At 46.6% G+C, this 12,500-nt stretch overlaps 1 protein-coding gene across 19 annotated transcripts in view; it reads left to right on the plus strand.

Moving 5' to 3' along the window:
• The window catches only part of celf6 (CUGBP Elav-like family member 6), a 196,716-nt gene that overhangs the window by 167,412 nt on the left and 16,804 nt on the right, over window positions 1-12,500 (plus strand). For 2 of the 19 annotated variants that reach the window (XM_090222271.1, XM_090222274.1), the window contains exons 6-11: window positions 629-817; window positions 1,337-1,484; window positions 5,274-5,456; window positions 6,207-6,269; window positions 6,807-6,887; window positions 8,225-8,368. In XM_090222271.1, coding sequence (XP_090078397.1) covers window positions 629-817; window positions 1,337-1,484; window positions 5,274-5,456; window positions 6,207-6,269; window positions 6,807-6,887; window positions 8,225-8,368 — 808 coding nt within the window. The remainder of the gene's footprint in view (window positions 1-628; window positions 818-1,336; window positions 1,485-5,273; window positions 5,457-6,206; window positions 6,270-6,806; window positions 6,888-8,224; window positions 8,369-12,500) is intronic. The other 17 variants (XM_090222273.1, XM_090222275.1, XM_090222281.1 and 14 more) reach the window with 13 other exon arrangements.

Genomic DNA, 12,500 nt, shown 5'->3' on the forward strand with positions numbered 1-12,500 from the left:
CACCTGGATTCACCTGGTCAGTCTAACTCATGGAAAGAGCAGGTGTTCTTGATGTTTTGTATACTCAGTGTGTACACTAGTAGTCTAAAGTTCACTAAACCCACAGATCACCCACTATTCCCACTGTCTCTACACAGCTCAGATTTGAGTCATTTAAAACATGCACTGAGTCAGCTCAGACCTTGTGTGGTGTGTGTCTGGTGTTGTGTAGTGTGTGTCTGGTGTTGTGTGGTGTGTGTCTGGTGTTGTGTAGTGTGTGTCTGGTGTTGTGTGGTGTGTGTCTGGTGGTGTGTGTCTAGTGTTGTGTGGTATGTGGCTGGTGTTGTGTGGTATGTGTCTGGTGTCGTGTGGTGTGTGTCTGGTGTTGTGTGGTGTGTGTCTGGTGTTGTGTGGTGTGTGTCTGGTGGTGTGTGTCTAGTGTTGTGTGGTATGTGGCTGGTGTTGTGTGGTATGTGTCTGGTGTTGTGTGGTGTGTGTCTGGTGTTGTGTGGTATGTGCATAGTCATTGAAGTATGTGCATCACTGAGAGTGGTGTGTGTCTGTCCATTGCTGAGATGAGTGTTGTCTTGACTGAGTGTGGTGTGTGTCTGTCCATTGCTGAGATGAGTGTTGTCTTGACTGATTGCAGTGTGCGTATCCCCAGGGGGCGTCCTCCAGCCTGGTGGTGAAGTTTGCTGACACGGACAAGGAGCGGACCCTGCGTAGGATGCATCAGATGGCGGGCCAGCTCGGCATCTTCAGCCCCATGACCATCCAGTTTGGGGCCTATGGTGCCTACTCTCACGCTGTAAGTCTCGGCTCCACGGGGGAGGAGACGGTGAGCTTTTACACTCTGCGCATGCGAGTCACGGCTCCTCCTGATAGCTTGCCATACACACTCTGTCTACCTACGTTCACACCTGAAGTTAACATCTCCTCAAGTTTGGAAACTGTAGAGTTTGCACTCACACTGTAACTAACAGCTCGCCCTGCCAGGTGAGAATCACCCACTCACGCACAGTAAAGCAGGCTGACTGTCTGACTGTCTGCTCTCTAGCTTCATCTGATTATATTGCGTTATCTGTTGTTTGTAATGAGCAGCAGCCCTGTAAAGCAGTAGTGCTGTTAAGTAGCAGGGCTCCGGGGCAACAGAGACCTGTCTATTCAACAACATGGCCAAGCAAACAGTGATGTGAAAGTAAACATGCCCCTCGTCCTGCGGCAATTTCACCCTGCCTCTCTCTCTCCCCGTCTCCCTTTCCCCCCTCTCACGGTCTCCCCCCTCTCTCTCCTGCTGCCTCCCTCTCCGTCCTCTTTCCCTCGCCCCCCCTTCCTCTCTCTCTCTTCAATGCCACAGCAGATGATGCAACAGCAAGCAGCGCTAATGGCGGCGACCCAGAACTCGTATCTGAACCCCATGGCAGCCATCGCTGCGGCACAAATGCAGCAAATGGCAGCTTTCAACGTCAACGGTCTGGTGGCTGCCCCAATGACACCCTCCTCAGGTACAAATACACAGCCAGGACTGGACTCCCCATCCTTCCCCAACCCTCCCTCCTACGTGCCTGTAATACTTCACTATATTCATTAGTGAGCCGTGTACAAGCCGTGCTAATATAATGTATTCTGCCCTGGCTGTTAGTACAGTTCTTTAGACATTATCAGGTTTCTTTTAATCTCTGTCTCTTTTAAAAGGGACAAAAATTCAGACTGCCATTTGGTAGTGGAGAAGTCTAGAGAACAAAATAGTGTGCCCTTTTGGTAGTGGTGAAGTTAGAGATGGCATGGCCAGAGTGACAGAGGGCCCTAAAGTAAGATAGAGAAGACATGTCGTGAGTGAGGCATAATTGGTTATGATGTATGACATCCCCCGGCCCTCATTGGCTGCCACAGTGTACGGCCTCTCTCCTTTTCCCTCTCTCTCTCCCAGTCTCTCTCCCTCAATTCAATTTCCATTTCAATTTCAATTTAAGGGGCTTTATTGGCATGGGAAACATATGTTTACATTGCCAAAGCAAGTGAAATAGATAATAAACAAATGTGAAACAAACAAGAAAAATTATACTCACAGAAGTTCCAAAAGAATAAAGACATTTCAAATGTCATATTATGTCTATATACAGTGTTGTAATGATGTGCAAATAGTTAAAGTACAAAAGGGAAAATAAATAAACCTAAATATGGGTTGTATTTACAATGGAGTTTGTTTTTCACTGGTTGCTCTTTTCTTGTGGCAACAGGTCACAAATCATACTGCTGTGATTGCACACTGTGGTATTTTACACAATAGATATGGGAGTTTATCAAAATTGGGCTTGTTTTCGAATTCTTTGTGTATCTGTGTAATCTGAGGGAAATATGTGTCTCTAATATGGTCATACATTTGACAGGAGGTTAGGAAGTGCAGCTCAGTTTCCACCTAATTTTGTGGGCAGTGTGCACATAACCTGTCTTCTCTTGAGAGCCAGGTCTTCCTTCAGTGGCCTTTCTCAATAGCAAGGCTATGCTCACTGAGTCTGTACATAGTCAAATCTTTCCTTAGTTTTGGTCAGTCACATTGGTCAGGTATTCTGCCTTTGTGTACTCTCTGTTAAGGGCCAAATAGCATTCTAGTTTGCTCAGTTTGGTATCAATGCCACTGCCGTGCCCAGCACCATTATTTTTGTCTTACTGAGATTTACTGTCAGGGCCCAGGTCTGACATAATCTGTGCAGAAGATCTAGGTGCTGCTGTAGAACCTTGGTGGTTGGGGATAGAAGCACCAGATCATCAGCAAATAGTAGACATTTGACTTCAGATTCTAGTAGGGTGCTGCAGACTGTTCAAATTCCCATTGCCAATTTGTTGATACAGTATATATGTTGAAGAGGGTGGGGCTTAAGCTGCATCCCTATCTCATTCCCCGACCCTGTGGAAAGAAATGTTTGTGTTTTTTTACCAATTTTAACCGCACACTTGTTGTTTGTGTACATACATTTTATAATGCTGTATGTTTTTCCCCCAACACCACTTTCCATCAATTTGTATAGCAAACCTTCATGCCAAATTAAGTCAAAGGGTTTTTCGAAATCAACAAAGCATGAGAAGACTTCGCCTTTGTTTTGGTTTGTTTGTTGGTCAATTCGGGTGTGCAGGGTGAATACGTGGTCTGTCGTACGGTAATTTGGTAAAATGCCAATTTGACATTTGCTCAGTGCATTGTTTTCACTGAGGAAATGTACGAGTCTGCTGTTAATGATAATGCAGAGGATTTCCCCAAGGTTGCTGTTGACTCATATCCCACAGTAGTTATTGGGGTCAAATTTGTCTACACTTTTGTGGATTGGGGTGATCAGTCCTTGATTCCAAATATTGGGGAAGATGCCAGAGCTGAGGATGATGTTAAATAGGTTTAGTATAGCCAATTGGAATTTGTGGTCTGTATATTTTATCATTTAATTTGGGTTGGGGGGTTTGTATTTTTTCCTGTAGTTTATTCAGTGTAATTGGATAATCCAGTGGGTTCTGGTAGTATTTAATAGTTTTTTCTAAGGTTTGTATTTGATGATGTATATGTTTTTGCTGTTTGTTCTTTGTTATAGAGCCAAAAAGATCGGGGAAGTGGTTTATCCACACATCTCCGTTTTGGATAGCTAACTCTTTGTGTTGTTTCCAATTTTCCTGGAAGTGGTTAGACTTTATGGATTCTTCAATTACATTGAGCTGATTTCTGTTCCTTCTTTTTCCATAGTGTATTTCTGTATTGTTTTAGTGATTCACCATAGTGAAGGAGAGACTTAGGTTTTCTGGGACTATGTTTTTGATTGGACAGGTTTCTCAATTTCTTTCTTAGGTTGTTTTTGCATTCTTCATCAAATCATTGTCATTGTTGTTAATTTTCTTAGGTTGTCTGCTTGAATTTTTTAGATTTGATAGGGAAGCTGAGAGGTCAAATATACTGTTTAGGTTTTCTACTGCCCAGTTTACACCTTCACTATTACAGTAAAACATTTTGTCCTGGAAATTGTCTAGAAGGGATTGAATTTGTTGTTGCCTAATTGTTTTTTTGTAGATTTCCACACTACTTTCCTTCCATCTATAGCATTTCTTAATATTATTCAGTTCCTTTGGCTTTGATGCCTCATGCTTGAACATAGCTCTGTTCAAGTAGTGTGATTTTGCTGGGATCTGATAGGGGTGTCAGTGGACTGACTGTGAACGCTCAAAGAGATTTTGGGTTGAGGTCAGTGATTAAGTAGTCTGCATTACAACTGCCAAGAGATTACCTATACGTGTACCTACCGTAGGAGTCCCCTCAAAGCCTACCATTGACTATGTACATACCCAGCGTCCGACAGAGCTGCAGGACTTTTTGTTGGTTATGTTGGTTATGTCGTCGTAGTTGTGTCTAAATACTGTCACCTCCAGGTAGGTGTTTGTCCCCCTGTGTGCTGAGAGTGTCAGATTATTGTCCAGTTCTGACATTTAGGTCGCCACAAACTACTACATGTCCCTGGGCCTGGAAATGGTTGATCTCCCCCTCTAGGATGGAGAAGCTGTCATCGTTAAAGTATGTGGATTCTATTGGGGGGATATAGGTAGCACACACAAGGAAATTTTTCTCTGTTGAGACCATTTCCTTATTAATTTCTGTAAAATGTTCCTGCTTTGACTAATTGAATAGAGTGGGTTAGGTCTATCTCGCTCTATCTCTCTCCTTCTCTCTCTCCCTCCCTCTCTCTCTATCATGGGCCACTGTTTGTGTGTTTCCGGGAACACGGCCAATCTGATGACTTTGGATGCAAAGTCCTTGACTATACAATATACGAGCAAAGATTTGTGGGAGATAATCCTGGACCTGAGTTTGACCTGTCTTCCTGGCCCTTGTTGTGAAGAGCTTTGATGGCTCGACACTAAGTAGGCAGACTGGCCCAAGACAGGAGCTCCACGCGTCTCTCGAAATGAATTAAATAAAGTGGCTCAGTCCCCTCTGCATCCACCCGCCATCTGTAATCCACAAAGCCTACATACACCCAGGTAATGCCTTTCAAATTTAATCCTACATTACTTAAATGCCCTTCACCGGGATTAGGGAGAAGAATAATAATCTATCTGGCACAAGACGAGAGAGCATGGACAAGGTGACAAACCTGAAATGTGACCAGGGGGAGAGGCTGAGGCCACAAACAGACAGAGGCCCCAGCCCCAGTGTCCAATTAGACGCTGGTCAGAGAGAGGCTGCATACTGTGGAGTGTGAACCATGTCCACCATGGCCTGTGGTCCCAGTAATGAAACAGGGTTGCTCTATTTACAGGCACCAGCACGCCGCCGGGTATCAATGCCACTGCCGTGCCCAGCCTAGCAGCACCCATGGGGGTCAATGGGTTCGCATCCCTCCCGCCCCAGACCAACGGTCAGCCTACCAATGAGCCAATCTACACCAATGGGATCCACCCCTACCCAGGTGAGACAGCCAATGGGATTCACCTCTACTCAGGTGAGCCAATTTAACAGCAGTTTCATTCATTTGACATGTAGCCTTTTCTTAACTAGGATAAAACCATTATATAGCATATTTTTGTAGAGGGAGACTTGGCAAGATAGTCTTGGGTGACTGCCATACTGCAATCAGAATAGGAGTGTGACGGTGGCTGAGAGTCAGTGCATCAAGGGGACTCCTACATCAGTGCATTATGGTTAATATGATGAGCCTCAGAAGCTCTTCCTCAGCTTCTTAATGCTGCATGCTCCTGATGATTCCTGAACAACTAACACATCATCATGCACTTGACTCCTTGATGCATTATGTAAGGCAGTTGCAGTGATAATGAACCACAAAGCAGTTTGTTTGGCATGTTGTTAATATTTGATGCAAACATCTGGGGGGCGAACAGGAATTTTGAAGAACTGTGAAATATGACAACTCGAATCTTTGTATGACTCCATCCTCTCTCTCTCTCTCCCGCTCTCCCTCTCTTTCTCTCTCTCCATCTCTCTCCTTTCTTTTTCTTTCCCTCTCTCGCGTTATCTCCCTCTCTTTCTCTCTCTCTCTCTCTCGCTCTCTCTCTCTCTCTCTCTCTCTCTCTCTCTCTCGCTCTCCTCTCTCTCTCTCTCTCTCTCTCTCTTTCTCTCTCTCTCTCTCTCTCTCTCTCTCCTCTCTCTCTCTTCTCTCTCTCTCTCTCTCTCTCGCTCTCTCTCTCTCTCTCTCTCTCTCTCTCTCTCTCTCTCTCTCTTTCTCTCTCTGCAGCACAGAGTCCTACAGTGACTGACCCTCTCCAGCAGGCTTACGCCGGTGTGCAGCACTACGCAGGTGACCTGCCCCTCCTCACTCCTCCCCTCTCTCCTCCATCTCTTTCTCTATCGCTCTCACACTCTCCCTCTCTCCCTCTCTGTCACTCTAGCAGACACTATGGCTGCTACAGATAGCCCAGAGGACTGGACAATTTTCTCCAGGATTAGGAAACTTTACATTAGGATTTGAACTGATTTCCATTGGACTTGATTATAGACCCACCCAAAAATCTTAATTCCAAAAGTACACGGAGAACTGTGTTCCAGACACCCCTCTACATGATCGTGATATAGATGGACAGACACTAAGACCTCTCCTCTTTAACCATGTATCAGGATAGGAATAGACTCTCCTTCCTGTATTGTATGTGTCCCTGTTTAGACAGTGCATTCCCTTTGTGCAGTAATCCACAATGAAAATGAGCTCGGGCTCCAAGCCGTAATGCAATTTATTTATTCAGTGTCTGGAGGACGTGAACAATAGAATCATGATTTAAGTTGTCGCAAATGGAGATGTAACATCCCACTCTGGCTCTTCTCCTTCTCTTTGCAACAGCAGCCTACCCTGCCGCCTATGCACCAATCAGTCAAGCGTTCCCCCAGCAACCCACCATCATCCCCCAGCAACAGAGAGAAGGTAAGAGCTAGCGGGCGCGCCCACCCAAGATAAAAGGTGATAATTACCATGTTCCATTCTAATGTACGGCTGCGTTGAATTAGCCAGGGAGAGGAAACACTGGGCTGGAAAATGGGAGAAAAAGAGAGCTTCATTTAAAGTAGTTTAACATTAGCAGGCAGCAAGATGGAAAAGTTACTCTGTCATTATTCAAAAACTGCACTAATTCAAACTCGCAGTGTTCGACTGGTTAATCAGTCCGTTACAATGTGTTTAAGTGGTTATGAATATTCATTAGATTAATTAGCTGCATGCATAATCATTTATTAACATTCCTAGTTTAGTGTTAGTACCACAGCATTAAATGTAATAAAGCATAGGATATGCTGTAATGGTAAATCACTCTTCTTGAGACTGTTTGCCAGATATAATTATTCATTTATGTTTTTGTACAGTATATGATGGTTATAAATATGATTATTAGTCAACGTGGAAAATCTGAAATGACTCTAAGTGTTCTAACATTGCATAAGGGGGATAATTTTATTGCAGTGTGTTTTGCTAAGCTTTGTGGTCTACCTGCCCCCATCCTTGAGTTAAATGAAGCTTGCATTAGGGTTATGTGACTGCTATACTTTGTGTCTGCTGTGTTCATTAAGCCACTGAGCTGCTCCTCCTCCAGACAGTGTGTCAGCTCCACTGGCCTGTCTCTGACTGAGATCTGGATCCTTCCCTCTCTGGCCTGGCTGTTGGCTGGTCTCCCAGTCTGCAGCCTCCAAGAGACTGCAGCCGCAGCAGCCCCCATTTCATGAGACATACCTAAACTAACAAACAGGCAGAATAAAGCCATAAGCTCAGACTGTAAAACCACAGCTCTCTATCATACTGTGTGTGTCCTCTATCTGGGCCAGGGAGAGTCAGTCAGCAGCAGCCTCTTATCAGCCTTCTCACCAGCCACAGACCCATCTCGTCATGCTATCATCCCCGAGCAATGAGACAGGGAACAAACCATGCAGCCACTAGCACAGCCTACCAAGCAGCAAACATCTCTCTCTCTCTCTCTCTCTCTCTCTCTCTCTCTCTCTCTCTCTCTCTCTCTCTCTCTCTCTCTCTCTCTCTCTCTCTCTCTCTCTCTCTCTCTCTCTCTCTCTCTCTCTAGTCTATTCCTCTCCTCATCAGAAGGCCATGTACTGTATGTGGCACCTGGGTTTGTGTGGAGACTGAAGCGAGATTGGACAGGACAGTCAGCTAGTAATTGGGGCAGACACTGGGCTTATGTCATCATGCATGCTCTGCCTGACCTCTCCTTCTATTTCCCCATGTAACCTCTATAGTTTGTTGTTGTTATTTCCCACCAGGGCCGGAAGGCTGCAACCTGTTTATTTACCATCTGCCCCAGGAGTTTGGAGACGCAGAATTAATGCAAATGTTCCTGCCTTTCGGCAACGTCATCTCCGCCAAAGTCTTCGTGGACCGGGCGACCAATCAAAGCAAGTGTTTTGGTGAGTCAGTGAGTCAAATCTGTCATCTCTGCTGAGAGAAAAAAAATAATCGGATGAGAAGTCGACTGTGATGTTCGGCAATCTTCTCATGTCCCACTTTGGATTCTGCATTGAGTTGTGTTTTTCTTTATTCCCTGTGTCTATCCTAATCAAGTTGCAATTAACATTTTAAAAGTGGCGTTACATGCGAGTGAGCAGGGAGGAGAAGAGAGGGGGATGCATGCTTCGCTCCTTAAGTTCAACTCATCAGCAAATGCTTTAGAGATCCTGGGAGCGAGTGAGAGGGGGATGGAGTGGAGGAGGGGCGATATGTTTCTAACTACCCCCAGCTTAAGCCCACAGCTCCCCAAGTTCAAGTACATGCCTATTACCATGTAGCTAGACATGCAGTATAGGGGAATATGGTCCTTCTGGCTATTAGCGTTTCACCTTCAACAAACATACTATAAAACTATGGTTCCCCAGCCTCCATAGATAGCCCCTAGAGACCCAGCCTCCAAGCCTCCTTTCCAACACCTTCCTCCCACACAGCCTGTAGGGATGAGTCTGGGTGGCGGTGGAGGATGTTCAGGTGGACTGTGTGATCTCCAGGAGATAATAATAGACCTGTTAGAGCCCTAGACAGCAGCACCCACGAGATGAGGAGCTGGACTACAGAAACGGACCACTGGCCTCCTATATGGGCTGTCTAGGATGAGAACAGCATGTCTATCACTACTCTACGAGGAAGGACAAAGAGGCTGTGACCTCACGCATCTCACCATTATTTTCCCATGCAGCTATTAATTAAGATCTTGGCTGAAAAACAATCATTTAACCTCTCATTTTTTTCTCCTTCCTTTTTATAGTCTGAGCCCCGGGGCTCTTGTGAGAGACATTAACAAATTAGACAGAAGATGCTATGCATTATGTGAACTAAATCATTACTCTCCTGCAGCAACAGGGGAAGCTATTTGATCCCTCTTCATTTCAAAATGGGAGATGAATTCTTCCTATGCACATTAGGTGCAACACACACATACATACAATACATGTACACACACATATACACGCATAATACGTGTGGGTGTGTATATGAGTGTGTGCGCACACGCCTTATAGTTCTCAGTGATTGACAATAGGCAATGTGCCAATGTCATCATTATGGAATCCAAGGTAGTCATTGACTTACTGAGATGAGGCAAAGTCACAGTTTAAAAAAGTACATTGGCAAAGTGAAAAATAATGTTTCAACCTTCCAAAACCATTAATACTGTTTCCATGGCAATTGAGGATACCTTGACATCCACTCTAGCAATTGTTAGTTGTTGGTGTTAATTATCAGCTTCAGAATATCAGATGTGCAGCTGAAGAAGATGGTGGATCCGTCACTGAACTCAGTAGGATGTGTTTCTGGCTGTTTCAAGGTCTTAGTCTGGGGTCTGTTGGGATACACTGTTATTTTAATCCTCCATGTTTGTTACTCAATATTGACATTTAAGGATGATCAGAGCTCACCTCTCTAAGTGGAAGCAAAATGTGACTTTAAAAGGTCCTCTGAAAACACTGCGTACACACTCGCTTACTAACACTTACCATTTAAATAGATGATCCTCTGTTTTTAGAAGAACAGCAAGCAGCACTCTATTGTTTTGATTGGCTTAAAGCGGCAGCAGTCCCCTTCAAGATGTTTCACAACGTCCGTCAGCATCTAGCTGTGCAGTTCCCTACAGCTTGGACACTAAGTCACCGTACCAGGAGTCATGCAGAGCTGTAGAATGATAAGACTGTAGTCTTTGTCAGTACTCCACTCTCACCTGCAAATCAAACCTTGTCCGTAATACCCTACAATGATTTTACAGAGGAGTGAACATCGTTTTCTCAGCTGAAGAGCTGCGAGGGAACCATGAAAGGATGATTCATACATGATAGTATTCAATCTCCTCTCACAAAGACTGTTTAGGGTGTTTTACATTGTGCTGTGCACTGAATGTGTCCCATTCAAGTGCTGCTTGTCCTTCTGAAGCGTACAGTGCTGAATAAAACATCATAATAAACCTGGCAGCTGACTGATTTACATGGTGTAAAGGGGGCCAGGATTTACCACGCTTCTAGTCTGCTCCTTTCTTTGTCCTCTCTTTCGTCACCCTCTTCTTCTTCCCCTTTTCCCCCTCCCTGACAATCACCTTTTGGGGTTGGGATGTAAATGCAAGGTTGAGATTGATGAGAGCGGGATGTGAGGGGGATCGCTGCTGTCTGGCAGGCCCTTCCCTGCTCAGTTTGTTTAAAGGGTTTGTAAAAGCAGGAGCCTTATCTCTTCCCACCTGACAAAAGCCTGCCCTCTCCCCCCAAATTAAATTGGACCCATAGCGAAGTGATCAAATCAACTGGCAAGCGGAAAAATCCGTCCGTCAATCACGGAGGTGTCTGATAAGAGCAGGCAGGAGTCCCAGTGTGGAAAGCTCCGGGCTCATTCCGCCCCAACACCCAGGTGATAACTCAGAGCACATGCAGGGCAGGGGAGAGGAGAGGCTGGCACCTCTATTCACAGGCAGAGGAGAGGAGAGGAGAGGAGAGGAGAGGAGAGGAGAGGAGAGGAGAGGAGAGGAGAGGAGAGGAGAGGAGAGGAGAGGAGAGGAGAGGAGCGGAGAGGAGAGGAGAGGAGAGGAGAGGAGAGGAGAGGAGAGGAGAGGAGAGGAGAGGAGAGGAGAGGAGAGGAGAGGAGAGGAGAGGCTGACACCTTTACTCACAGGCAGAGGAGAGGAGAGGAGAGGAGAGGCTGACACCTTTACTCACAGGCAGAGGAGAGGAGATGAGAGGAGATGAGAGGAGAGGAGAGGAGAGGCTGACACCTTTACTCACAGGCAGAGGAGAGGAGAGGAGAGCAGAGGCTGACACCTTTACTCACAGGCAGAGGAGAGGAGAGGAGAGGAGAGGAGAGGAGAGGAGAGGAGAGGAGAGGAGAGGAGAGGAGAGGAGAGGCTGACACCTTTACTCACAGGGAGAGGAGAGGAGAGGAGAAGAGAAGAGAAGAGAAGAGAAGAGAAGAGAAGAGAAGAGAAGAGAAGAGAAGAGAAGAGGAGAGGAGAGGAGAGGAGAGGAGAGGAGAGGAGAGGAGAGGAGAGGCTGACACCTTTACTCACAGGCAGAGGAGAGGAGAGGAGAGGAGAGGAGAGGAGAGGAGAGGAGAGGAGAGGAGAGGAGAGGAGAGGAGAGAGGAGAGGAGAGGCTGACACCTTTACTCACAGGCAGAGGAGAGGAGAGGAGAGGAGAGGAGAGGAGAGGAGAGGAGAGGAGAGGAGAGGAGAGGAGAGGAGAGGAGAGGAGAGGAGAGGAGAGGAGAGGAGAGGCTGACACCTTTACTCACAGGCAGAGGAGAGGAGATGAGAGGATATGAGAGGAGAGGAGATGAGAGGAGAGGAGAGGAGAGGAGAGGAGAGGAGAGGAGAGGAGAGGAGAGGCTGACACCTTTACTCACAGGGAGAGGAGAGGAGAGGAGAGGAGAAGAGAAGAGAAGAGAAGAGAAGAGAAGAGAAGAGAAGAGGAGAGGAGAGGAGAGGAGAGGAGAGGAGAGGAGAGGAGAGGAGAGGCAGGCACCTCTACTCACAGGCAGGGAAGAGGAGAGGAGAGGCAGGCACCTCTACTCACAGGCAGAGGAGAGGAGAGGCAGGCACCTCTACTCACAGACAGGGTAGAGACACCTCTACTCACAGGCAGGGGAGAGACACCTCTAATCACAGGCAGGGGAGAGGAGAGGCAGGCACCTCTACTCACAGGCAGGGGAGAGGAGAGGAGAGGAGAGGAGAGGAGAGGAAAGGAGAGGAGAGGAGAGGAGAGGAGAGGAGAGGAGAGGAGAGGAGGCTGACACCTCTACTCACAGGCAGGGGAGAGGAGAGGAGAGGCAGGCACCTCTACTCACAGGCAGAGGAGAGGAGAGGCAGGCACCTCTACTCACAGGCAGAGGAGAGGAGAGGAGAGGAGAGGAGAGGAGAGGAGAGGAGAGGAGAGGAGAGGAGAGGAGAGAGGAGAGGAGAGGCTGACACCTTTACTCACAGGCAGAGGAGAGGAGAGGAGAGGAGAGGAGAGGAGAGGAGAGGAGAGGAGAGGAGAGGAGAGGAGAGGAGAGGAGAGGCTGACACCTTTACTCACAGGC

The sequence above is a fragment of the Oncorhynchus mykiss genome, chromosome 26, assembly GCF_057628025.1.
Source record: "Oncorhynchus mykiss isolate SJ-2025 chromosome 26, ASM5762802v1, whole genome shotgun sequence".
NCBI classification, from domain to species: domain Eukaryota; kingdom Metazoa; phylum Chordata; class Actinopteri; order Salmoniformes; family Salmonidae; genus Oncorhynchus; species Oncorhynchus mykiss.